The following is a 26,586-nucleotide window of genomic DNA, read 5'->3' as shown; positions in this document are numbered from 1 at the left end:
ACTGGCCCGGCCCGGCCCGGCCCAGCGAGGGGGCCGCCGTGCCTCAAGAGGGCTCCGCGCTATGGCGGCCATGGCCCGGCGCCTCAGCGGGACCCCGCGGGCTGCCGAGGGGCGGCGGGCGCCGGCCCCGGCTGCGGGTGGCGCTGGGGGCTCCCCGGTGCCCGTCAGAAAAAAAAAAAAAGAAAAAAAAAAAAAAAAACGCTTTTAAAACTCCAGTGGCAGCCTTATGGAGGCCGCTGTAGTCTGAAACGAGCCGAAATTAATGATGGGGAGCAAGCGGCCGCCCGCAGACATGCCGCGGCCCTGGGGTGCGGCCACATGGCGGGGCCGGGGGCGCTGAGGGGCCGGGGGCCGGGTCCTGGTCCTGGTCCTGGTCCTGGTCCTGGTCCGTTCCTTCTCCTCGGCTCCCCGGCTCGCAGCGCGGTGGGGCTTTGGAAGCCGGGCAGCTTTTCTCCTCTCTCATAATCCGGGAAAAAATAGTCAGGTTTGGCTGGGATGCAATCGTGATTGTGGTGCCCTCAGGGGCACCACGTACCCAAGCAATCAGATCAGATACACGCAGTCAAGATGACATTTCCTTTGTGTGTAAATCGATTATGAATGTACCGTGTTGTAGAAAACATATTTCCTTATCTCTCTGGCTCACTTAAATCAGCTTTATTTAGCTAATAACCTGACGTCGGAGTAATGCCTTTGTCTGTTTTAATTGCATTCCAGTCCTGTTTGAAGTGTGCTTAGTCAAACGTGATTTTAAAAAATCCTAAAATATTTAACATGTAAATACTAAAAATTTCGCAGGTGTGTATTTGTTTAAATATACTTTTATAGCAGTAATCTGCTCTCATTACTAAATGAAGTGCTAAATTTAGCACAAAAGCTGTGACAGGTTCCAATCAACGTCCTAATGACTGCCAGCAAATGGAAATGAGGCTTCCATGGAAAAGAGCTGAGAAGGTAAAACACAGAACGAGATTCAGTCAGCTGCAATAAAAGTCCTCTGCTCACTGCGTTAGTTCACGATTTAAATCAATCCACTACGTTTATGTTATTATTTTAATTGTTAATAGAAATACTGACTGGCTGTGGACAAGGAAGCGCTCCGCTGGGGACCTCTTCATGGTGTTCTTCATTAGCTCTCCCTGTTAGCGACTACACGTTGAGATCTCGCAGCGAGCCATTTTTCAAACTGGTTAATGTGTGCCTTGCTAATTCCATCTAATGGAAGCTTTTAATCAAGATGTCAGTCGGTGCTAAATCAAGCACCTCACTGAAGTGCCAAACATGTAACATCCACGTTATTGCCTTTATCAACCAGCTTTCCATTCTTGTTAAATAAAAAATTAATAATTAAAAAAAAAAAGGATTTTCCTCTTTAATCCAGGTTTGTTTAACAAGACGTGCTTTCATTAAAACAATGTGGACTTCTCTCTCTCTTTTTTTTTTTTTTCAAGGTGTCCCAGAAGAGTCATTCCTGTATTCTGGCCAAGATTGATGTTAGTGTGTTTCCTGCTTACCCTGCTAAAATACTGGATACCATTGGCAGAATTCCAGTTCTTTCACATTGCCCCTTCACACTTTTTCATGGTTGTAGGAATTAACATTGTGGCTTGGAATATGAAAAATGGAATTTAAAAGGGCAGTAGCTGGCATCAAGTACACTTATGCCCTGAATTTCAAATACTATTGATCATTTACCAGTGAATAGAGAGTTTTTCCATTCTGCAGACTTCCAGACAGTGCCATAGTGTATCTATGGTTTGCTTTGCTTTAGCTGGCAATTAGTTTTTATAACGAATCTGGCTGAAGAATCTGGTTCCTACTTTAAGGAAGATGAGGAGTTGTAATGATGGTGTATTTTCCAGGTGTCTCGTGTCTGCTTTTTTTCAGGTTTTTGATTGCAAGTGGAAGACAGGTCTTTGAAATACATGATGGCCACTTGTCAGCTTTTACACACTAGACAAAAGAAGTCTTCTAAGGTAAAAACCTTGAAATGGGATGCTGCTGGCAATTTTACCTCTCAGTTTTGGGGCCTGACATATCTGTACCCTGTGAGCTGGGAACACTTTCTGCTGGCTATGTTGTTCACAGTTTAATTAAAAAGCAGGTATTTTCAATTTTATGAGTCCAGGAAGATACAGCATGGGGTATATGGATACAGCATATTTGACTAAATAAATAAAGGCTCATTAGGTGTGTACAGGACTTTATTAGCAGGAAGTAAAGCAATGACCTAATAGAGGAACTAAATTTAGTATACTTTCCACTGGGATTTTCAATGTTTAAGTCATGCAGTGCTTAGTATTTACATTAGCTCCAATCTTAGACATGTTTACATCTCTGTGTTAAAATCACTCTGAAAACTAGGTCTGCCTACAGTGTTGACAGGCTTGGTCTGCTGTCACGTCTCAAAAAAAGCTGTGGCAGGCACTGAACTTTGGTACAGCAGTAAACAACACACCAGCACAGGCACTTGCTTGACTCCACTATTAACTCTGTAGAGCAGAGCTGGCAGAAAACTATATACACTTTTGTATTTAAGGGGTGGTTGTCTGCTAAGTGTCTGCATTGGTACGGTAGAGGGGGTGGGAATGTTCAGCTGTGATAGAGGAGGGTAATGACCAGTGCAGTCTAGGCTGCATCTGGGTAAATCACATCAGATCGATTGATAACATTCCTTGAAATATTTAATCACACTTAGTTTGGCGTGAATCCCTCTCTGTGTAATATGAAGACCAGGGAATTGTTAAAATTACCTTTTTAAGTTACCCTTTCTTTCTACCTGTGGAGAGTCATTTCTAAATATAAAACAGCTCTACTTTTAACTTCACCCTTCTTTTTCAGGAATCAGTGTTGTTCCCCAACAAAATTGATACTGAGCAGCAGTCTGTGGTGCTGGTGAAGAGACTTCTGGCCATCTCTGTCTCCTGTATAACATACCTGAGAGGGCTGTTCCCAGAGAGTTCTTACGGAACTCGCTATTTAGATGGTAACACTTCCAGTTTGTGCTGCATTCTTATTCATACTTGCTGTATTTTAGCAATAATCTACTCTGCAGATTAGCTTCTAGCTGCTCATATATGTATGAGTTTAGTTCATTAGGAATACAGCTAGCATGCTTTCTCAGGTCTTGATGCAGACAATGCTTCTGCATCAGATAGAGTATAGAAGACGAGGTAGAGCTATTAGCAACACATGGCTTTCCTGTTCATGTCTCTTTTGGTTTATAATTTTTCCTTGGTGTTGCCAGCCATGTGAGTCAGTCCCCAGAGTCAGGAGCTTGACTTAAGAATCAGTAAGTATTTAAAAATTAGCTCTGATTGGTGTGTGTTATTTTCCTGTGGATTTCTGAGCCCTTGGGTTTCAAATTTTCAGCTTTCTTTGTGAGATAGAAAGTAGAATTGGTTTTGTTATTTTTTTTTTCCTGTAAAAATTGACTAGCTCACATAACCACATGCGTTTGGTCAGAACTAGCAAACTAACCACAGTCAGACCTTTAAAGAAGAAGGACGTTACTGTAAGACTTGTCATAGGATCACAAGAATTAATGATGCTTTGATTCATCATCCTCTTTTTGTTCATTCAAGATGTGTTAGCAGGTCTAAAATGTTTCTTTGTATTCCAATCCATCTCCATGTTTTCACCTAGGCAGGTATTTATCCTGAAACATGGTCACATGTGGACTTGGTTGAGGGCACAGGAAATCCCAAATTGTCTTTTGATCACCAAGCCCCGAAAAGCCACTAGTCTTTCTAATCGAATGTCAGGTCTTTCAAGTGCCTTTTTGATCAAAAATGCTGACATCTGGCCTGCTTATGCCTTTAAGTGCTCTTTGGTTGACTCCTAAGGTGTTATTAATTCACCTCCTCATTTGCAGGATGGGTTTCCTCTTGCCATTTGTAATGCCTGAAACCAGTGGCAGAAGGAACTGCGTGGAAAAACTTAACAGAAGCAGTTTATTCTATGTATAGTCATTTATCTCATTCAGATGTTGGTGCAGTCTGAATGCAGATGTGAAGGTGTTGTTTGGAAGTGCCAGAATAGATGGGAATGAAGAAGGGAGGAAGGGGGCAACGGAAGCTGTAGGTTTTTTGAAATTAAGCCATAACTCTAGCACTTTTTTCTGGCAGAGTCCAGATCATCTGAGGAAAGTCTTTGACATTTGAAAATGCAGCAATAAGCTTGTGTCAGCCCACCTGGGACTCAGTGGAAAACCAACATTTCCGCTCAGGAAGGACCTCCAGATAGTGTTTTATCCAAAAAAGGGAGGATGACTGGTTTGGTTTCAGTGTTTGCCCAATAGCTGTGATAAGGATGGTAACTATGTGCTAAATCTGGTTTTGCAGACCTCTGTCTAAAAATTCTCCGAGAAGATAAAAGCTGTCTGGGATCATTTCAGATAGTCAAGTGGTAAGTGAGTAACAGCGAAACTAAGACAAGATTGTGCTGAATAGCAAGACATCTACCCCTCACATTCTTCTTCTTCCTGTGTTTGAAAATACTGTGCCCAGTAGTGCTATTGGATATGCCAGTGCAACTCCCACTGCTGCGGTGTGTGCTTGGCCCTGTACGTAAGCAAGACAGAATTAGCTTAGCAGATCATGTGAGTTCAAGGTCTCTTGTGTTAACTTGAGTGAGGTCATGGTCAGGCCCCAGAGCACAGAGGCAGCATAGGTAGGCAGAGAGAGTAAAGAAAATCACAGGACTGATTCTTTTTTTAAAAAAAAAATATTTTCCAGTTTCACTTTTATAGTGATTCTTGTAGATTCTTTTAAGTATGTACTGTATTTTATCTCCCTGGATATTGTGTGTCTAAGTACCTTATGGCTGTCTTGTGTGTTATTTAGGATGCCTTTCAGAATTAGCATGTTCTCAGCAAGCAGAGAGTCTGACTTTGATTTGCTAAGGAGATAGGCAGCTGCAAAGACTCAAGGACCATTGCTACCTCAAGTAATATTTACTGCTTTGAGAAAGTCCTTAGCTGTAAACTATGCATCAGATAGCAAAAATTTACAAGACCAGACATGTCAGGCTGCGTTCAGAGCGAAGTTTCAGCCAAACTCTGTATGCAGCCATTGGGAAAAGAGCTGCTGGAGCGCAGTCTGGGGGAGCCAAAACAGCACTGAGCTGAGAGCCACTTAGAGCCAGGCTTCAGGTCCTTGTCACTGTCAGGACTGAAGTGGGCTCTAGGCTGACTGGCCCTAGATTATATAAACAATGAACAAATGTAGAGGGGAAGATGTGGCCTTTCTGATGATTGACCTGGAAAGGACTTTACGAGACCAAAACGTTACTAGCTGTGTTGTCTTAATTCCAGAATATACGCACTTTAAACTGTATCTGATGAGTGTATGTTTACAGATTACATGATAAACATTGCTGGTTAGTATTAAAATATTTTTCCCCGGCAGGATTCAAGGTTGTTTTGATGCTTTGGAGAGGCAGTATGTAAGTTCTTTCGTGTTTTTAATGGACTTTTCTATTTTTTTCATAAAGTGTGGACAAAACTCTCTTTCTATTCCTGCTCTATATTTTTGTACTGATTTTATGTGCACACAACACACATTCACAGCTGTGGGGTAGGGAGAAGACCCTGCCCTGAGAATATATGAGCGTATATGAGAATATATCTCCCTGAGATTTGGGAGTTTATTCCTGGAGCCCAAATACTGACTGCTGCTGCTCCCTGGACTTGCCTATACATGGTGTGTGAAATAATTTTCAGCCTGAAAGGGATTCCTCTTAGTTCCGTGTTCTACATTTGCATTCGTCAATGTCTGGATGGAGACACTGCCAGTCAGAACTTGCAGGTTTTCATCTCCATGCCTGTTTTCTTGAGGAGGGTTATTTCATGCTTCTGCTTTCCATTGTCTCTTTCCTCAAGTCTTTGCCCTTCTTCCCATCTTCTCTAACTATCTTACCTTTCTGTCTTGGGTTCAGACTTGATTCCTTTTTTTGTAGAGTAATTCATCAAGTAATGTGTTTAACTGGTGTCAGGACAAAATCAGCTAGTAAGTAATCATATTCCTTGCTGATTCTCACACAAAAATGCTCTGTACAGGAAAAAGCACCAATTGTCATCATCTCTGTCAGCGCTGTTCGTCAAACTGACTCTCATCTAGATCAGATGAAGTGGTGTTAGTTTCAGCACTGCTGATCGGATGGGCTCTTAAAAATCAGTCTCGTGTGTATGGTAGTTCAAAATGTTGTGAACTCAGTTTATTGCTTGCTGACAGTTCTAGGAGGAATTTAGTCCTCTGGTATTTATGGATTTAGGGAAAAACAGAGATATTTAACAGATGCTCTAAGATTGTTTTCAAGAGTAGTCCCATGTACAGTTTCTTGCTACAGCGTAAGTCAAATACCTTTGGTCAGTTTCTTACCAGAGAGTAAATACTAATCTTCAGTAGGGATAGGTGCTATTGTAAAAGAGTTTTAAGTTGGCATAGCCTCTGAAGATTTGTTTAGAAAGAGTCCTAAAAGGGAAGTCTGAGCATGCAAATGTTTTCTTTGGGAAACTGTATGTGAGACCAAGTAAACTGGCCACTAGGTGTTGCTGATGCTGTGCTATGAAGAATCCATATAACGATTTTTGACTCAGTTTATTGAATGTTCATATTTGCTTTATGTAGGCAGTTCGATTTTGAAATGTGTTTTTTTTGCTTGCCCATTAAGGTTAGATTTTGACTTTGTGATCTGTTTTCTCTTTTTTTCTCTCTCCTTAGTTGCATATCGCTGTCCTAGCAGTAAGTAAATGGATGCAAGGCATTTTTCTTCCCCTACCGTGCTTGACAGAGATTTGGAGTCAAGGTTGTGTCAAACCATTTTTTTAAGGGGAAGTCAAAATATGTGTGGTTTTTAATAGAGTGGCGACCTTTCTTAAATATGGTAAATATGAACTTCCTAGGCTGCGTGGGAACATTTTCTCAGTATGTCAGAATTCTGACGCTGGGGCCTGACATGAATCCTTAAAGTCCAAGAAGCACTTTTGTGAGCTTCATATCGTTGCTTCCTGCAAACTCTTGCCTCCATCCTCGGAAGAAGGAAGCTGCTGTGTCTCCTCCATTTCCCTCTACATAGGAGTCCTCTTTATTAACCTGATACCAATGAAACCACACACTAGCAGCTATGCTCGGAGTCTTTTGCCCTGGTCCTTTGTAAAGCAGCAGTAGCTATTTTATGCGCCTATTCTGTGCATAATTTGAGCATTTACATCTCAGGCATCAATAGTTACCTGTGAGGGTTGGAATGGGAATTAGCCTCATTCCTCCCCAGTTACACAGATGAGTGTCTTCTACCTGTCTTTGAAGTGGTAAGTATTGACTGCTGATAGAGGAAGGCTGTTTCTCAGCCATTCCTTTCTCTGATCCCATGTTACAGATAGTACAATCTCTGCTGTAATTTGAAAATATCATTGTTTATAGTCACTTTTCACTGGTTCATCTCATCCAAGGGGAGAATGCGCTCACTGTGCTTTTTTACAACAGATTTACACCAATCCCAAGGAACCGGAGGTAAGAAAGAGTCTTAATTAATCTTTGAGGCAACCGAAGGCATGGGTGAGTAGATTTTTATTCAGAATGGACTTTTGGCTTATGTTCTACCCTGACATAGCTGCCTGGTGACCTGGTTTCTCTTCTTCTGCTTTCACTCAAGAATGACAGCTCAGTGAGCTGGATTGTGATCAAACACTCCTACCGGGCACTAGGCTGTGGGCCCATCTAGGGCCTCAGGCAGGGATGTTAACAGGCAACTAATGGGCATGTTCCTGATTTTGTTTTTCTTCCCAGAGGGAAGAAATGGGAAGTTCAAAATCGTTCTTTTATTCTATTATCATCTTTTTAACAGCAGTGTTGAAAAGGGAGCTGTTTTTTCATGCAGAGAGTTTAGGATAGAAGTTATGAATTGCCCGAGACCTGGGGTGTATGTGTTACATACTGTGTGTGCTTATCCTTTCTGTGTTCTCTGGTGCGTTGCCATCTCTGCTGTTTTGTCTACATCTAGCCTGCAGTGACAGGCTCGGTAGTGCAATATATAGGTGAGGTTCTGCATCCATTCTGTCTCCACAGAGTAGTCGCAGGGAATGGCTGCAGAACACTCTTACCTAATTACAGTTCTGCTGCATTGCCTCACAGCATCTGGGGAGGAAGCAAGGATTAGCCATAACCAAGGCTAAAGGCTGGGATTTGTAAGGAAGGCTCAGAGTTAAGAGTTCAACTGAGCTCCTCCCAATCAACCTTACTGCCTTTGAAAAAAAGTGAACCGTAGGCATGAGATTGGATGACAGTAGATCCTCTTTCTTGTGTTGAAGTAGTTTGTTCTTCCTAGTATTCTTATCTAAAACTGTAGCAAATCTTCTTAAATGGAAAATCATCTAGATTTTTTTTTATCTCCCTCACAAAATTCTGAGACCCCTGAAGTTCAGCAATTTCTGAACTTTGTCTATGTGATACTGTTTCTATTTAGTAGTAGGAACAGCCCTTCAGGTCCTTGCCTGTGTACAGAACTCTGGGCCAGATTTCCTTGTGGCACTGCATCACTGTGGAAGCCTCACATCTTTCCTTTTAGTAAGGGAGGACATCAGCACATTGTGGCAGTTGGCTGGCCTTGATGCCTCAGAGGTTTAGGCTGGGGAGTCAGGCCCACAGAGGAAGTGGAAGGAGGAGGCAGGAAGTTTGCAGCTTTTTGCGATTCTTTCAGTGCTAGGTAAGTTATGGTCGTTAAGAAAACTTGCCAATGCAAGCGATAATAGAGTTAAAGCTGTAATCATGTCATTAAATTAGTGCTGTGTTCTGACATAAAGTTGTTAAGTTCAATACACATCTTTACACTTGTTATTGAAAGAGACCTGTTTCTTCTTTTCATGCTCTTGGTAAATCTCTAGACAGTGACTGAACTGTATCAATTCAAATTCAAGTACAAAAAGGAGGCGCCCCAGATGGACATCATCAGGTAGTGGTTTGGTTTTATTTCTCAGAATTACATTATGAAAACTCTGTGTTCCTGAAGCCATGAGAAGAAACTGCCCTTTATGATTATAGCATGTCTGAGTCGCTAAGCAGCTGTAAATACCGTCAGAGTTGAGGATACTCACCTCCAGGATATGAACTTCCAAGCTGATGAGCAGAAAAGCTGTTACAAAGCACAGAGCACTTAAAGTGCACCAGAGCTGAATTAAAGGCAATTGATAGAAATTGCACCTTGTCAGCGCAGCGATGCAGAAATCAGCATAGTTGTTGAGCTCGCTACCATCTCAACTAATAAAAAGTGGTTTTCCAGTTTCACAGGAGAGTGTTGTGCTTTCCAGTGAAGCTTTTCCAGGTTTGATTCCTTTTATGAAGATCCCACACCCAATATTTTTTTCCTTGGGCATTTGCATGCATATATTCTGCTTGAGCAGCCTTGTGAGGGTGACCTGGGAGGTCTTTCGCTGATCATGCCTGCGCTGATGCTGCAAATCTTGGAGCAGGAAGCAGCAGCTTTTTGCGTCTTTTCAGCACTGTGTCTAGTAGGGCATAGTCCTGTTCAGCTTAAACTAAGTACTATCAAAGGCAATTAGCTACAACCAGAACAAAGAAAATTAATTAGCCAGTTTTTAGATTTCCTCTCTAATTACCATTGGTACAAGATGGACTTTTGGGCCTCAGAACCTGCCTTTGTAGCGAGAGAGCTCTGCTGTCTTTTATGCTCCTCAGGAGACTCCTCCATAACACTCCCGAAGTGTGCCATTTACCAGTCTTTCTCTAAACACATCCAAATCATTTGTCATACATGGCAAAATGATTTTCTGTTGGGCAAATCTGAACCATGTCTGAATCTGGAGTGCCGTGTTGACTGTATCCTCTGATACTGCCTTAAAGCTGCTGTTGATTGTCCTTACTACATTGAAGAGGAGAGCTGTCTCTTGGGATATGAAAGATATTAGATGGCTCTTGAGTACTTTGATTTTTTTTCGTCAGCCTTACTCAGATCAGTCACTTGTTCCTAGAAATAACAGCAGTCTCCAAATGGAACTCAGTATCCCCTGATGTCCATAGTACTGGCCAAGAAGTGGCTAAGTAATCTTGCTGTTCTGTTTATATCAGCTTCTTTGAAATCTCTTTACCACACTGTTTGAATGCTCGTGGCACCAGATTCCTTAGCTGTGGTCTGTTCCCCCAGTAACTGACACTTCTGCTGTGGGATCATGCATGTACCTGCAGTTGTTAGTAAACTGACATGCTGGCATTGATCAGAGTATTGTCATCTTTGCTGTCAGCTCCTTCAATTGATAAAACTGCTTCTGTACACCTGCAAGATTTATTGTCATGTGCAAACTTGGAGTTAATCATTCCATGAGGGATGCTTTATGTCTGTGTCCTTGTATCTGAGTGGTAAGGAGAAACTTTGTCCTAGATAATCTCTGACTAATTTGTATTGATTTTTGGAAGAGTTCCTCACCATGGATCCCATCCTTCAGAGAGGTTCAGTTCCTCAGCTTCTACCTGTTGGCACGTTCCTGCATCAAATCCACAGTGTTATTCCTATATTGAACCAGTACTTGACCTGTTAATTCCTATGAAAGATGTATCTTTGTTTGTATACATACTTCCCCCTGCCATTTCTATTCTGCTAATCCCAAGACTTGTAAAGATGATGCGGAAGGAAAATTGTGGCTTCTTGTTATTCCACCCTAGGTGTTGCCAGCATTTGCCCTCTCGCTGGTACATTTCAGAACATACAAGATTTCATGTGATGCGTGCTCGGCATCAGTTTTGTTGTTGGCAGCTTGGAGCCTACCAAACATACATACCCTTGGGAATACAAGCTGTTCAACAGCCACTCAGTTTTCATAATGAGCCTGAAAGTTTCAGCTGGAAGGGGAAGTCAGTCTTAATGAAGCTATGCCTTCGAGTGATTTAATCAGTCATATTCGGCCCTGGGATTCTCCCTGCTGTCTTACGTTACGTACTGCTTTTGAAGCAATTTGTGATGATTTTGTTAGATTCCATCCAGTCTATAGTATTGTCCACCTGCCAGTGGTCTAACAAGGACATAATTTTGTAATGTAGGAGCTCCTTTTTTTAAAGCTTCTTTTCAGTGAAAGTTAAGGATGCTTAGGTTCCTTAGTGACTTAGTGATTCATCCAGTCCACCTTCAACTGTCTGATTTCAGCTGTTCATCTCATCTACCTCGGTAGTCAAGAGAAACAAACTCCTCCAGAGGGAAATTCATCCCACTTCTGTTATACGTTTATCTCAGTCTAGACTGCTTGCTTAGACTAGCCAGCTGACATTTGGGTGGGTGAAGGAGGTGAGAGGAATGCCCCTTAGTCACTTTTGAAAAATGTGCTTCCAAGCTGGTTTTTCTTACATGGAATTGAAGTGAGAACATGCAATTCACTTCTCTTCAAAATGCAAAATGGACTTGAAAATAGCCACTGTGATGAATCGGCTTTATATGGGATTCTCACCTCATTCCTCTCATTCCTGAAATTGCTTAGGTGAAAGGCACTTGTTTTATGGTCCTTTGATCCAATTTAATCATGTTCAAACAAGTGAGTCATGACATTTGTATAATGGGGTCCATTGCCCCAGCTACAAAGTCTTTTCAAATGTAAATGCCATGCCTCTTCATTTAGAACTGTTGTTTTGCTGATGCCACCCCATCCCTGGAGTCTGTTTCACTTCCCTATTTATCTGGAAATTACATAAAGGCATTGTAGCTTTGTTGCTGGTGGTTTGAGACAAGTCAGTGGGTGCACTGTATTTGTAATTAGATCTTGAATATTCATGACTGAGGAAAACAGCTCTGTTATTCTTCTTTCCATTGTAGCAACAAAATGAACTTTGTGAATGGGGTGTGCAGCGAGGACATTAAACAAGCCAGCAGTCTGCTGATCCGTAAGCTGTACCTGTTAATGCAAAACCTTGGCCCACTTCCCAGTGACATTACCCTGACCATGAAACTCTTCTATTACAATGAAGGTAGGTAGAGAACAACACATGCTGTAGGGAGAACTTCCCTTTCCATCAGTTTCTGCGATAACCGTGCGTCCCATAAAATCAATAAAGCTTAGAAAGGTGAAAGGGTAGTAAACTAGTAAAATCTATTAGCTGATAGAGAGTTTGCACCAGTGAGAAATTGTGTAAAAGATAATAAAGCCTTCTGACACACTGGGATGTCAGATGCTTTGTAAGAAGGGGTTGAACATCCATGTAAGAAATATATAGCCATGCAGTGTGAAATGGAGACAACCCTCTCCTTCACTGCTTTTTTTAAGGAACGGGCATCCTATGTTTGCTGGGTTCTACTCCAGAAAGTTGAGCTCATTAATGGTATCTCAGCAGTCTAAAGTTACTATTTCTTTGAGCCCCCGGATAACATTTGCTCAGTCCATTTTTTTCCTTTGAATTCTTTCCCTTCTTCCCTCAACAAAACAAAACAAAAAACAAACCACAGAATATTTTTAGTAGCTGGTATTGTTTCTTGAGGCTGGTAGATATTTGTCTTTTATAGAGCAGATTAAAGAGAAATGGAACTTGGTTTCTCTGTCAACAGTGGGTTCTTCCTCCCTCTGTAGTAACTCCTAACGATTACCAGCCGCCTGGCTTTAAGGAAGAAGTCAGCCCTGCGGACCTGTTGTTTGATGGTGATCCCGTCAACCTGAAAGTAGGGTCAGTCTCCACTGGGTTCCACACCATGAAAGTGAAAGTAACGACTGAAAACAAAAGAATGGGGAGAGTTGAAAGCAACCTGATCCAGAAGAATGGCCCTACTAAGATCTCCCATCAAGGGTTAGACTATGATGAAGAGGAAGAGGAGGGGAGCGCCAAGGTATAGAAATAACTCTATTCAGTTGTCACTGGAGGAATGGAGTTTATCTAGCAAAACTCTCCTTAAAAGAAACGTTTGCTCAGAATCCTAGTTTAATAAGCTCGTGTAGGGCAGCAGCACTGCAGAGGATTGAGCTGGACTGGAAAATCCATAGGCATAATGCAATCTTCTTTCGAGCGTATCCATTGGCTTACTGAGTGTAATATGTTCTCCCAGAAGAGGGCAGCGATTATACGGAGAGAGACACAACACACACACACACTTACATGTTTATACACAGACATGCACAAACTGGGGAAAATTGCAGACTTTGGCATTTCCACTTGGTGTTTCTCAAGCCTAAGGCATTTTCCGCAGTGTCGTTAGGTGAGATTCCTTCCACTACCCCTAGCCATCTAAAAGTTGGGTACTGTGTCTAATTTCTCTGGGGCCTCCTCTGGGCTTAGTGGAGAAGGCGGCACCTTTACCAGGCAGTTCAGATAATTTCCTTAGACAACAAGTTAGGGTTGAATGAATGGTCCTCTGGTGGTGCCTCTCTCCAAAATAGCAGAAGGGGCAGCCTGCAGCCGTAGCTCAGACTTGACAATTTCATGCAGGTGGTCAGTGCTAGGCAACAAAACATAACCAGCACCTGACAACAGGAAGCTATTTAGGTCAGAATTTTCTGTCTTTTCTCAGCAAATTTCTCTTCTGAAAGACCTGTAGGCTTGGGAGTAGGGATGCCAGGTGGCTGAGGAGTTTTGAAAATCCCTCTCTGTTAGTGCTGAGTTTATGGATGTACCACCTGGGCATATTTTTTTAAGTTATGCTATTAAGACAAAGCGTCATTTGCATTGCAGGACGATCCTCTCCCTGTCAGAGCAGATTCAGGTGAGCCTGAAAAGGACAAAAATGATACCCATCCAGGCTGGAGAACTGAAGCATCTTCTTTTTGCCTTGAAGATACAGGTAGAGGTTCAGCTTCAAAACTGAAGGAGCTTGTGCACAGAACTGCATCCTAGGATAATGTGCAGATTTTCTCACCTCCTTTGAAAGGGATGATCAGTTTGCCAGGCTAAATCAATTTTGTATCAGATCAGATTGAACTATAACAAAAGGCCAGTTTTGTATGCTTGGTTTGTTAACAGAAGCATTCAATTTTTTATCAATATCTTTCCACTTCTTTATCTCAGCAGTTTTTTTCAGATATGGAGGAAACGCAAAGTTCATTAATACTGTTATGGTATCTACATTTCACCAAGGCTCTTTTCCTTTAGCTGTTACAGTTTGATTTTGCTAATAACTTTCACATACGAAAACATATGTGAACATATATTAAAAAAAAAGCCTTCTCTGTTACTTCAGTAAGCCTAGCTTCAATATACCACGCTGTATTTGACCTTTGAGGCTCTCAAATACAGCCTGTGAGACAATCCTGTCACATCAGTAAGCCTAGCTTCTGATATACCATACTGCATTTGACCTTTGAGACTCTCAAATATAGCCTGTGGAACAATACCATCTAGTGACAAAATGGTAAATAGCATTCCTGAGATCCCCAAGCAGTGCAATTAAGAAGCTAGGCTGTCTATGAAGTTACCTTTTCAGGTCTTTCTCCTGCAGATTCTCCAATGACTAATAGGAGTGAACTCATTCTGACACCTTTTCCACTAAGGGGATATTTACAAGATCTTCCTCCTTTAGCTAATTGCCTGTTTTCAGGAAGCTCTGAGGCACTTTGGGACATTCCCATCAAATTTTATGAAAACTGTCTAATAAGGTCAACAGCTAGTAATTAAGGGACAAGCTCCTATCCAACACAACCACTTGCATGGAGAATATGCTGGCAAGAGCCTTGTTTTCTCAAGAAGCCAGGTTAAAAATGGAGTTTAAGTGTCAACCTCATGGATTGGAGCTGCAGAAAGTTAATGTGTTGCACATTCAGATGATACTAGTCTGAAATCTCTGTTCCAGTAATAAACTGCCACTGCTGGCACTGCCTGAGAACAAAGGTTACACGATTTCAGACCAGTTTTGGTACAGTACAGTTCATTCGTGCTTTAGCTTTTTTTTTCCAGTCAAGTGTAGGGTTTTCAACTTGAGAGCTAATTTTGATGTGTTTGGATTGTAGGTGGAAAGGAGAAGACAGAAATAAAAGAAAAGGGCAGAATGCCTTCCTCAAGGGCCTCTCAGCAGGTGAGCAAATTTTAGTGGTTCTATGGTATGCCAGGCAATGTGGAATTCATTGCCATGGAATATTATGTCATCTAGGATGGCACAAGAGTCAAATAACTTCTATGGATTTATTGTACAGTATCAAATGTACAGCTACAAAGTGTTATGGCGTAGGGGTATAAGCATGAACTGGAAGCATTTAGGAACAAATTTTCCATGGTCAGCTTATTTCATTCATCCACTATAAGAATTTTTGTACTGTTCCTGGAGTTGACACTTGTGAATTACACATGCAGACTAAATGTCACAACCAGGTTGTTTTACCTGTGTGTGTTTTTGGATTAGGGTTCTGAAATCATCTCCCTGTGTTAGGTCTGAAGACTGTGCTTGTCTGTTGCCTAAGATAGTCTTCACCTCTGCTTTCTTGCATGCAGACTGTCTTTATGTGTGAGTCACAGGTACTGTTGGATCCTATCCCTTTTTGGCTACCTTTCTAGGATAGGAAGACTCATCTATCCCCTGGAGGTGCTGATCTCTTTTTCGTTGGTTACTGGGGCAATCCAAAGAAGTAGGGTGGACCAGACATGTAATTTTAAATATGTAAAGTTATCTGAAATTAATTCCGTCCTGAGACTGTCCAGGTCAAACCCCGAATCAGAATCAGAGCTGGAATTCCTGGGCTTGTGCATAAGTTTTTTCAGTGACACAGCAAATCTCTGAATACCACCAGACTTGCCACTTGATCCTCCTCCCATTCAAATTAGTTGAAAATGTTGTGAGCTTGAATGTTCTGAAAATGAATCTTTACAGGGTAAGTTAATGAGAGTAGGAAATTGCTACTAAAAATTTCCCTGCTTCTGTTGAAAAGAATCCTGGGGTGTCTAACCCAGACAGCAACTGGAGACGACTATTTAATGTGTCACTCAAAAGGCATCTCAGAAGTATTTGCCTTGACTCTGGATCTTAGAAATGAACTTCTGTGCCTAGGCTGGTATTTTTCAAACTTTAACCACATTTTTTTTTGTCACATCCTCCAGTTTCCTTCTGATCATTGTTTATTCTGTCGTCTCTGTGAAAACAGGAGCCTTTTTTGTTTGTAACCCATGGTTGTCCCACTGATTCACGCTCTTACATTCTTTCAGGTCTGTCATGATTATAATCAGAGCACCAGACACCTCTCTCTGTGAATTTCATTAGAACACGGTAGCAATAGTGAGAGTTTCTGAAGGTGGTGGAAACAGTTACTGAAAAGTGGAAGAGTCACTTTATCCATTGAATGCTTCCAAAGACTTAAAAAAATAAAAATAAAAAAATCCCAAGCCCTCTGCCTGGTAAATTCTGCATGGCAGACAGCTTTTTTATTCTTTGATACTATTTTTTAAACCTTCACAGCTTAGAAGTTGGCTAATATTTCAGTTAGGTTAGGGAAAAATAAAATCAAGTCACTATTTAAAAAGTGCAGATCATCACAGTAAAGCCAGTGCTAACACAAATTTGACACTGTTTTCCACATGGGAGGGACTTTCCCTCCTTTTCTGAGGGAAGTGGGTAAAACAAATGACCATTGTGTATTCCACTTGTATCAGGAAGCCAAACTATTGAGTGGTTTGTCTTAAAAAATGAGGACAAGCTAGGGAAATTAGAGTTAGGTGTTATCTAACAGGGTCAAATACAGGTAAGATGGTAGAAGGAGTCCTGTTGGGGTGTGAATGCAAACATCTTGTTGCTATCCAGACTGCAGTACAGTCAGTTAATAGCATTTTCCAGCTGTCAGGTGTGTTCAGAGAAGCTCTCTGGTTTGAGGAGGCGTGAGGTCTCCACAGGGAACTGCTTTCTCCTGGATTCCAGAGGTCAATCGGCTTGGTGCGTGAGGGTGCTCGAGGAACAACTTGGCCTGGGCCGTTGAGGTCTCCCTATTTTGGGCAGACATATGCCATTAGACTCGCACTGCTAGTGCGTGACGAGTGTTAGGTTTCCACCAAAAGAGCCTCTTGAACTGCTCACTTAACGATTGCTCACATACCAGTGCTACCGTGAGGGAGCGGGCAAGACTGGGAAGTAAGGAATGGGGAAAAGAGGGCCTGGGAGGAGACCTCGCCCTTCTGGTGGCCGCACAGCGTCAGCTCGTTCAGCTGTTCGTGGAGCAGCACCGGACTTGGGTTTCAGTGCTCGACTCTCTAAAGTTAAATGTTGAGGCTGAGATTTTCAAATCTAACTCAACCAGTTTGGAGGGTCCCAGAATTGGGTACCTGTACGAGGATTTGATAATCAGAAAGTGCCGAATTCAAAAATCTGGCACTCACAACCAGAAGTTGCTTTCGGAAGTTAAGACCAGCACATTACTGCTTTTCGTCTGGGTGAACTGCTTTATTCCTTCTGGATTCTTGATTATCAAAAATAAGATCTGTGCTGTTGGGACAGAGTTTATTGTTCATTATCTTCCTAACCTGTAGCTTTTCAGGAAAACCAGGAATTAGAGTATTAAAGGCTTATTTTTTTTCTATATGACATGGGAGAAGCAAAGGATGCAGATCTGCCAAAAGAGAAAAAGCTATTCCTGTCCAGTTAGAGCTATAACTGGTGTTTAATAATGGCCATGGAGAGTCTCTGACAGAGGGGTTTTCAGATTGGAGAAAAATTTACATGTACTCAACTTGCTCGTTATCTGCAGTCTAATGATTGATGATACTTAGGATCAAATGAGAGATTGCCCTTTCCCAGCAAAGCATCTCTGTACTTAATCATCCAGAGTTAGACACCAGCATGTAAATTAGCCTACCTCTGCTGACTTTAGGAGAGCTTTTCTGATTGCATCAGCCAAGGATTTGTCCCAGTGTGCTATCTTTATGCTTCTTGCCAGTTTCCACTGGCATTCTAGGAGCTGTGATCTGAAGAGTTGTACAAAGTAGGGAATTGCTGCCCATTGATTTAGTGTATAGAAATCTGCTGGTGGGAATGGGTTCCTGTGCTGAATGTAAGATAACCTTCTGAAAAACTTCAGCATACTCCTTTATCTTCTTGAATCCTTTAATTGTCCTGTCCTGCAAATTGATTTTTGTCGTCATATAAGCAAAAATGTTAAGTGGAATGAATTTGGAATGAAATAGTTCTAGAAGATGAGTAAAAGCTGAGCATGTGGACGCCTCTGCAGGCTTTCATCTCCCATCAGCAAGCTGTGGGCTGAAGTTCTGGGGTGGTCCTTCGAGTGCAGTCTCTGCACAGTGCAGCAGCCGTGCAGAGCCCTGAATCGCCCCAGACCAAGCCTGTGCCAGAGCTGGAAATGGTGTGGCTGCATCAGCGCGTACAGCCCAAGTCAGTTCTGCCTCCTGAGTTTTTGGCTTCATTAGCTAGGGCCAGACACTGCTTATGCTGCCGGACTGGCCACGCTCATGCTGCTGGACTGCTGTGGGACACAAGTGCGTGGACACACTGGTTTGGATAGCTGATAGCCCAGGGGGCTCTGCGCTGCGAGTCAGCGCCTGGCAGAGGCATGCTGCTGCTGTGTGAATCAGCTCTGGAGCTGTCTGAAAGATGTCTAGGCAGAGATTCATTTGCCTGACTGTCGTAGAACAGTGTCGTTTTAGGCATCGGAGGGTAGCCCGGCTGTCCAGCTCCTGCTCCTCATGCAGAAGTCTCAGGGCTACGTCCCTCTTTCTGTCAGGGACTGTGGTAGCAAGGGGAGGCAGTGTGAGTGGTCCTTCACACCCAACACATTGTGAGCAGTGTCTGTGCTGTTTGCCAGTGCCAGGTCATCTTGATGGAGATTCTCGTGCCGTTGCTGAGCTCTGGTGTTGTATGTGGCTTCTGTCTGAAAGTGAAGGTCAGCACAAGTGGGTCCAGTTGCAGAAAAACAACTTGAAGATCAAGACCTTTGTTGTCTGATTTTTCCCAGGCAAACCACTTTTACAACTGCCATGACAGAAAGCAGTTGAAGGGTGAAGTCTGCCATTTGCAGAGCAATAGGAAAGCATTTTTCTGTGGCAATGTCATTATCTTGAACTTTTGCAGAAAAGAAAAAAAGAAAGGTTTATCTCTAACTGTCTATCAAGCAAACTGTATCTGATGAGAAGTTCCCAGAACATTTTCTCCTCCAAAGCAGCTGAGGCTACACAGACCCAAACAGTGAAGAGAGCAAGATTCAGAGATGAGCTAGCCTTTCTCCTTCCTGTTAGCTCTGTGGGGAGTGAGACAGGGAGGTCAGGAAATTCCTGGCTTCTCTGAATTCATGTCAGATCCTTAGATGTATCTGGGGCCATTTATCCCTTGCATGAATTATTCCTGTTATCCCTAACTGCTTAGGAAACAGTTTCCTTGTGATCTCTTCATTCAGAGCTGAGGCTCGTCGCCCCGCAGATGGGGGAGAATCAACCCACGTGCCCTCAGATTCCCTGAGAGCTACTCCAGGGACATCCATGGGAAGCCATGGAGCATCTGCACTGGCTGCCTTTGGATAGGTTCATAATGCACATGCCAACAACCAGGCCCTCTAGAGAAATCTGCACAGGGTAAGGCTGGACAGATCTAATATCCCGTGAGGACTAAGCTGGGTAGTAGCCTCAGAGGCAGAAAGAGCGTCCATTGCTTTTCAACTCCTGGGTTACAGTGCTGTAAATCTCACAAGGGGAAGCCTTTCGGTTTCGGGAAGCACATCCGATTGTGATCCTGCGGTCAGAATGGCCAGCACAGCCACTTACAGCACGACTGAGGGCCCTGATAGAGGCTACGAGGAGAGAGACTGGTGCACTTTTTTCCCACTGAGTATTTTTTAAGTGTTTTTTCTTTTTTTCCCTACTCTGCAAAAATCTGTTCATTCGTCCTTTAAACGCAATAAGATGTGTGAGATACAGAGTAGACCTGTGAGACTTCCAGTTTCCAAAAAGGAAATTGCGTTGAATGACAGAGATTTTAACAGTGAGCTATGGAAAATGAAGAGGACTAGTGGTAGTCAGTGATGTCTTGGCATGGCTTCCTGGGGACAGAAATGTGGCAAGTTTCCACCGGGGCACCACAGTGAGCGTCTTTCATTCTTCCACCTGCGTAAATTGGCTTGCACGCTAACCAGTGTGATTCTCCTCCACTTTGTACAGATGAAGATCAGGATTAATTCTACTGATGTCAGTGCGTTAGCTTTACTGGAAACTGATAGGAGATTAGTGCCAAGCCCTGCCTCGACCGTTTAACCTCTGTGCCGCCTTCACAGAATGGCAGAGGTCAGAGGGGACCACTGGAGAGCCTCTAGACCAGCCTGCGTGCTCAAAGCAGGCTGCCCGGGACCTTGTCCAGTCACATCCGAGCATCTCCAAGGATGGAGACTCCATGACCTCTCTGGACAACCTGTGCCAGTTGATCACCCTCATAGTAAAGAAAAGCTTTTCCATAGGTTTCAATGGAATTTGCTGCAATTCTGTGTCCTTTCCTTGTCTTTTCACTGGGGACCACAGAGTGCATTGTGAACCCTTATTTCACTGTCCTTGGAGGGCATGGAGCAGCCAGCTGTCAGTGAGTGAATGAGAATTATTGCCTTCAACCAGAAATGTCTGTTTACTGGGGGGGATGCCTCACGTTTTAGGGGCTGCATTTAAAGAGCCATGGTCTTGCTTTTTGCAAGTGGCAAGTGTTTGCTGTGCTACTGAGTTAGCTGCAGCTGAAATCACAGGATACATCAGGCATTGGCCCTCTCTGATTAAAGTTTCACTTTAATCACTTCTGATTAAAGTGGTAGATGTACCCTGCAGATATTATTTGCTGCCCTGGCAGTGGAGGGTTGTTTTGCCTTATTTCACCAGTTAAGTCTTGTATCTCAGTCCTTATTCTTCTGGCTTGCTTGATGGAACTGGGCTTCCTTTGATATTCATGTGCTTCTGAATTTGTTAGGGTAGTTACAAGGTACCACATTAAACACTCCATGTCCTGACAAAGGGAAGTCTTCTGAGGGCACAGAATGCACCAAGTGCCAAACCTCAGCATGGGGTAGGCCGGGGACAAAGAGGGGACACAGTTGAACACTTACGCTATTCTAGCTTTTCTACATAGGATGCCTTGGGAAGCAAAACACATGCCAGAAGAGCTGTAAATTTGCATCAATTTATGTTGGGAATTTTTGGCTGGAATACACGGGGACACTGGGGATTGAAAATTGCAGAGCATGAAACTAGGTCCTGATTTTGTCTATCTAAGAATAGCAGTGTAGCCATAGTCTGCTCATTCTGCTCCATCCACCAGTCTGCCTTGGGAAGGCTTTAATCTAAGTCTAACTATTTTTAGCCTGATATCTTCTCCAGACAAAGTGCAGCTGTCCTGTTAGTTTTATGCCAGAAATTAGTAACGCTTGCATGATTCACAAGTTAGCTGTAATTTCACAGAAAAAAATCTGTGGCAAAATACTACATTTTTACACACAGTGCACTACTGTAAAACACAGGAGATTCACACTCACTGTGTGCTCATGGTATGACCCAGAGCTGCGTCGTGGACTGAGAGTCAGGAGGTCACAGATCTCTTCCTGTCTTTGCTACCTGATCTGGGCTTGTCCCCCCGTCCTGTACTCAGCGTTGTCCCTTCGCAGAGGAGGCCTGCAAGCACCTGGCTCGACACCGCAGAGGAGCTGAGGCTTGTAGTGGTTGTGTAAGACAACAACATTCGTACAGGCTGAGCTCTCTAAATCATGCATCCCAGTACATGGGAAAAAAATACAATTGATCAACTTCTGGAGCCTTCGATTGTATGTTTAGTCAATGGGAGGGATTTCCTGCTTTTCACCACACCGTTTAAGAGGTTTACTTCTTGGTTAAAGTCAAATAAATATACGTAGGATTTGACTTAATCCCATTTAGTGTTGCATGTCTGGGGAAGAAGCCTGAGTGTTTGGTTAAGGTTGGAACCTGGAAGTTGGACCTGGGGTCTGTTTGTGGCTCTGAGCTCCGACGTGAACTTGTAGCCGTGCAGGAGCAGGACAGGACATGTTGACTTCAGTGAAATACCTCACACTTTTGACATCTTATTCATTCAGTAGATGAATAGTGCTTGTCTAGAGCACTTGATGACTTGCCTGGCTGTTTTTACTTTTCTAATCTCAGGTTCCTGTTAGGTGGCAATTCTGCCTGTGGTAAAGGGAAGGAAAACATTCAGAGAGAGAGCTGCAGCTGCTCGTTGTGCCTGCGTCTCCCACCTTGAAAGTATCCCATCCGTGCAGAAAATTAAGGAGAAATAAAAAAGGGGTAAAACTTGACTTAAGTAGCTGCTTATGCTGCCGAACATCCATTCCTCGATAGAGGAAATAAAAGCGCCAGCTCAGGCTGACATTCTCGTTATGCGGTTTAGGCTAAAATAGGAGAGCCGCCTTATTCAGGTGACGAGGGGGCTGGAGACGGGGGATCATTGCTTTGCTTTATTGTCTGGCCAGCAGGACATGGTACAAAACTTGCAGCTGTGTTAGCACTGGAGAGTGTCTGGATGCAGTGTTTCCACCCTCAGGGCCCTTTACATCAAAAAAGGAAGCAGACAGGTTAAAACGATGCCAGGGAGAGGAAAGTAAATAACTGCCTAAAATGCCAGTTTGAGCAGCTGGATATCAGGTCAGAGCTGTAACACAGAGATCCACTCATCAGTGTTTTCTCAAGCAAATATGCCTTGGACAGCGCTGGAAGTTTTGTCAGACATGAGGGAGAACCTGCCTGTCCCACTTTGGCAGATTCTACTTTTCTGTTTTCATGGAAAGGAAGTTGTACTTTGTGCATTAGCCAATATCATGTTGCTCATAATGAAGAGGAGGGAAGAAGGGAAGTTGAAACATGATAGAGAGGCAAAATGAGGTTGTTTCAAACTGTTTTGCTGCTAATCCGTAGTCAGAGTCATTTCACACATTAGAAAGACCATTGCTATGTAGAGATTACCAAAGCCTCATACCAAGGTCAGATGGAAAGAAAGCCTTGATGACGTGGGTGGGGAATTCTATAATAACCACATTTTGTAATCTGGAGACCTTGTGCTTGTCTCCAGGATATGTTCTGGAATAGCTCTTTATTAACTCCTTGTGTTTTCCCTGCTTCACTTACAGGATTCCTCTTGTTTTTTAGTGAAACCGGAGTAAACTAGTCTTATTTTGAAGCAGCAACATGGTTAGCTGTTTTTTCCCTCTTCATTCACCTTACTTTCATCCAAATGAGTTTTCTTTTGGAGGCAAAGTTGAAGCAGTGTGCTGTGGTGTGTCCCTTCAGCTCAGTTCCAGCGAGAGCAAGATAGGCTACATTGCCTGACTGTGCGCCTTGTCTCTCTGGGTGGGCTGTTCTCTGCAGCTCCATGTTATAATTATAAAAATGTAAATATGTCCAGTGATAACAAGTGAGTTTGTCACTTAAATGGCACAGCCAGCACTTCAACTGTCGTTCTGGCTGTTCATCTCTCAGTGATCTGTGTGAATTGCCTGTGACCATTGACCCATTTATACTGTAACATATATTTAGTGGTGGTTTATAACCTTTTGATTGGTAGGCCTCTGGACAATTTTTGAGGGAGGCTTGTGTCTTCCTAGAGGAAAGTTAAGCCTTTTGAAGCAAAGCTTGCTTCACTTAGTTATTTTTCACAAACTCACAAGTAGTCTTTGAACTCAGAGAGCAACCAACTCAAGTTGAAATTCCATGGTATACAAATAGACGTACTGTATGTCTCGTCCTGAAAGGCTGTTTCAAGTGACTACAAATTTGACATAAGTGCCTCTCTTCTGTTACATGCATTTATGATTATCTGATGGTAAAAGAGGCTTCTGCCCTACAAGCTATTGTGTTTCTCAAAGATCTCCTTGTTCCTTGTATTTTCTTTTGGCTGTGGGGCCGAAACATTCTCTCTCCCTGAAGCTGAACCTGTTGCTTTCACAAACCTTATGGTCTCAATTCCAGTGAGTATTCCCATTTTGATTCCTTGCCTAATGGCTTTTCTGGAGAACAGGATCACAGTAAATAAACCCAAGAGGATCCAGGAAAACACATTGTAGGTTTGGAAGTTGTGTTTCTTGACTTGTCTAGCAAGAGCCTGTACCGTGAGAATGATCACTGCTTCTGATGGTTCTTACAGATAAGCTGCCTGAACCTTGCATTTAGCCAGGAAGAGGTAATAGGACCCAAGAAGAAAAGGAAGGTCAGTGAACCAGAGAAGCTGCTTCTGGAAGGCAGGAAATGATGTTCGTTTTGACACACAGGGCATTTAGAAGGTGTGAGTTTGCGTTGTCATCTGACAAGTAAAGACATTTACTCTCTCCTCATATTTAACTCTGCACATACCGCATGTATTTCTGCGTATTTGTTTGTCTAGTACAAACCGGTTTGCAAAGAGACTGCAAGCGCCATAACTGTCCTGACAGTGTGGGCCAACAGCACTTGTTCGATGTTCTAAAGTTGAGGATTGATGATTCCATGTGAATGCGTCCGTGTGCTTCTTTCTGTCCGAGTTCTCCCTCACACCACACACATACCACTGGCTAAATTTGCTCCTCAGTGGCTGGGCTGACCGTTGCCAATATGTCATCAATATTAATGGCACTATTTCAGGATGAGCTCTCTGAGGTATCAATGCCAGCAAACAACAAGTCTCATGATTCATTAGATTGTGCTTCCTCCTATCTACTGTTTCCGGAGCGCTGATTTTTTTTTTCAAAGAAGTTTTTTTTTTAATCTGTATTGAATACAAAGATAAAGTAATCTATACGCATTTTCTGCTGCCGCTGAAGGTTTTTTTTCTGACTCTGCAAGTAGTGTTGCTATGACTATATTATCAGCTTATTTCTAAAGCAGCAACTACCGCGTACCAAGGGGCTTAGTTAAGTGATAGAAATCGTGTTGAAATACACCACATTTAAAACCTAACTTTTATAAAGGTACCTCATGATGGCAAATACAGGTAAGGAGAGCAACAGCAATAAAAGAATTTCTGTGTCCTTTGGAGCAAAGGTGCTGTGTATTCTGGCATGCAGATTGCCTGGCAGACACTCTGTCAGGTTATTACTGGAGTGGAGCAAAATGGTCTAATTGCTCTTAAACGTTTTTTAAAAGGTGTTCATGGAACAGCCTCTACATTCCTTTACGCACATAACAAAAGAGATACTGAAATGCGAAACACCGAAGGGAATTTAGTGCACCCTCTTCCCAACATGGTGTTGATTGAAGATTTTAAATCTTACAGGAATGGGGAAATAAAGACGTTAGAATACAACACAGTAAGGCACTTCGTAGTGTAGCATTATCCCTGACATTACAGATATGCAACAAAGAGATTTCGGGACAGGGCTTGAAGAGCAGCGGTGGTTTTGGATGTAAGGTGTTTCTTCTGTGGTGTATGTCAGCCCCACGGGAAGGAGTGAGGATCACTTGACAACTGTCTGACACATAGTGTGCAGGGCACGTGACAGAAGGATGTTGACCACCAGTGCCATCGCTTGGCACACCGGGTTCCCCACTGCCATTAACGTGGGGATGGTTTGTGCTGCGGCAGCATTTGAGATTGGCTTCAGACATCGCGGATCTTCCTGCCTGCTGAAACTATCACCTCTCTGTGACTGGGTAGAAGCCCACCAGGAGGTGGGGATTGATGCACCTCTCTTGTGCTTGTACTTGGCTGGCCACCTGAAGGAGTTGCAGGCCAGACCAGAACTGTCTGGGTAGAGATCACACTGAAGGTGAGCACCCCTAAATGTTCAATTCACCTCCTTTTCCAGGTAGCTGAGTTACGCATTGCAATCCTAATGCTAATACCACAGCTGTCCTTACTCGGCCCAAGGCAGACAGACCACTGACTGTCCGTGAGCCTGCAGCAGTGTCTGGCAGGTTTTGTGGCTTGATTCCTATTTCACAAAACTTGCAGAACATGAGAGTTCTCCATTTTATCCTCACTTTCAGTCCTGTGTTCTCACTTTTGCACCTGTGGCCTAATAAGCCAGTTTGTTCACATGCCAGAGCAAACGAGAAAGCTTCCTTCTGCCCAGATTTTGTAATGGTATTTGCTCTCATGCCTGCACATCCACGGGAGGCCTGCGTTCTTCATGGCACAGCTACAGCTTGGGACCTGCCTTGACCTGACAGCTTTGCCCTCGTGCTGCTGGAGGTTGCGGTTCTGTATTTCTTCAGCCCACTGACTCCTGCCTGCCCCCGGAGCCTTGTTATATTGTTGTATTGTGCATAGAGGAGAAAGACAAACGTGTCCGTGTTTATGGCAACTCAAGCAAGTTAGTCCATCAGCTTGCTTCATGCACACTGGAAAATGCAAGGTGTCCTGGCCCGCAGCGAGAGTGAGGTAGGCTGTCTGGTGTTACCGCACAGCAAGAGGGAGCACCCAGATGCTGCCGAGTAAATCCACGGCTTAGCTGACCGGACGGTGTCCTGGTCTTGTAGCTATGGCCAGAGACTCACTGTCTCAGTTCACATTGGCTTCTAATCAGCTATTTTACGGTAATGACTTTTAGTCATTTTCATTTCAGGCTTGGTTAGAAATAAAGTAACTTGTGATGAATTGCCACAGTAAGCGTCTGATTTTTCTTTCCCACAAGCTTGTGGTTACCATCAGATTCTAAGAAAAGTCTTTCCACTGCAGATTGGAATCATCTAAGCCACTTACACATATCCTTTTATTTAT

General features: G+C 43.1%; 1 protein-coding gene across 7 annotated transcripts; it reads left to right on the top strand.

Moving 5' to 3' along the window:
• The first annotated feature begins 1,887 nt into the window (after window positions 1-1,887).
• Window positions 1,888-26,553, top strand: HORMAD2 (HORMA domain containing 2). 7 transcript variants are annotated; one of them, XM_035571270.2, is made up of 12 exons: window positions 1,888-1,976; window positions 2,842-2,986; window positions 4,344-4,407; window positions 5,409-5,445; window positions 6,723-6,743; window positions 7,485-7,511; window positions 8,882-8,949; window positions 11,812-11,963; window positions 12,560-12,813; window positions 13,653-13,761; window positions 14,924-14,988; window positions 24,037-24,375. In XM_035571270.2, the coding sequence occupies exons 1-12, from the start codon at window positions 1,926-1,928 to the stop codon at window positions 24,139-24,141; spliced, it is 1,098 nt and encodes a 365-aa protein (XP_035427163.1). In that variant the 5' UTR covers window positions 1,888-1,925; the 3' UTR covers window positions 24,142-24,375. The 7 variants fall into 7 exon arrangements, with proteins under 7 accessions (XP_035427163.1, XP_035427167.1, XP_035427165.1 ...); XM_035571274.2 differs by lacking the exon at window positions 24,037-24,375 and adding an exon at window positions 26,501-26,539 and having other exon boundaries at window positions 1,892-1,976; window positions 13,653-13,683; XM_035571272.2 differs by having other exon boundaries at window positions 1,898-1,976; window positions 13,653-13,683.
• Window positions 26,554-26,586: the final 33 nt, after the last annotated feature.

The sequence above is a fragment of the Cygnus atratus genome, chromosome 17 (genome assembly GCF_013377495.2).
Source record: "Cygnus atratus isolate AKBS03 ecotype Queensland, Australia chromosome 17, CAtr_DNAZoo_HiC_assembly, whole genome shotgun sequence".
Lineage (NCBI taxonomy): Eukaryota > Metazoa > Chordata > Aves > Anseriformes > Anatidae > Cygnus > Cygnus atratus.
This window is presented reverse-complemented; position numbering and strand designations above follow the sequence as displayed.

Excerpts from the sequence above, each read along its gene's own strand:
- HORMAD2 (XM_035571270.2), top strand. The coding sequence starts at position 1,926 with ATGATGGCCACTTGTCAGCTTTTACACACTAGACAAAAGAAGTCTTCT. Across the intron at positions 2,987-4,343 it reads CGGAACTCGCTATTTAGATG|ACCTCTGTCTAAAAATTCTC; the intron begins GTAACACTTCCA and ends CTGGTTTTGCAG. Across the intron at positions 7,512-8,881 it reads CCAATCCCAAGGAACCGGAG|ACAGTGACTGAACTGTATCA; the intron begins GTAAGAAAGAGT and ends GTAAATCTCTAG.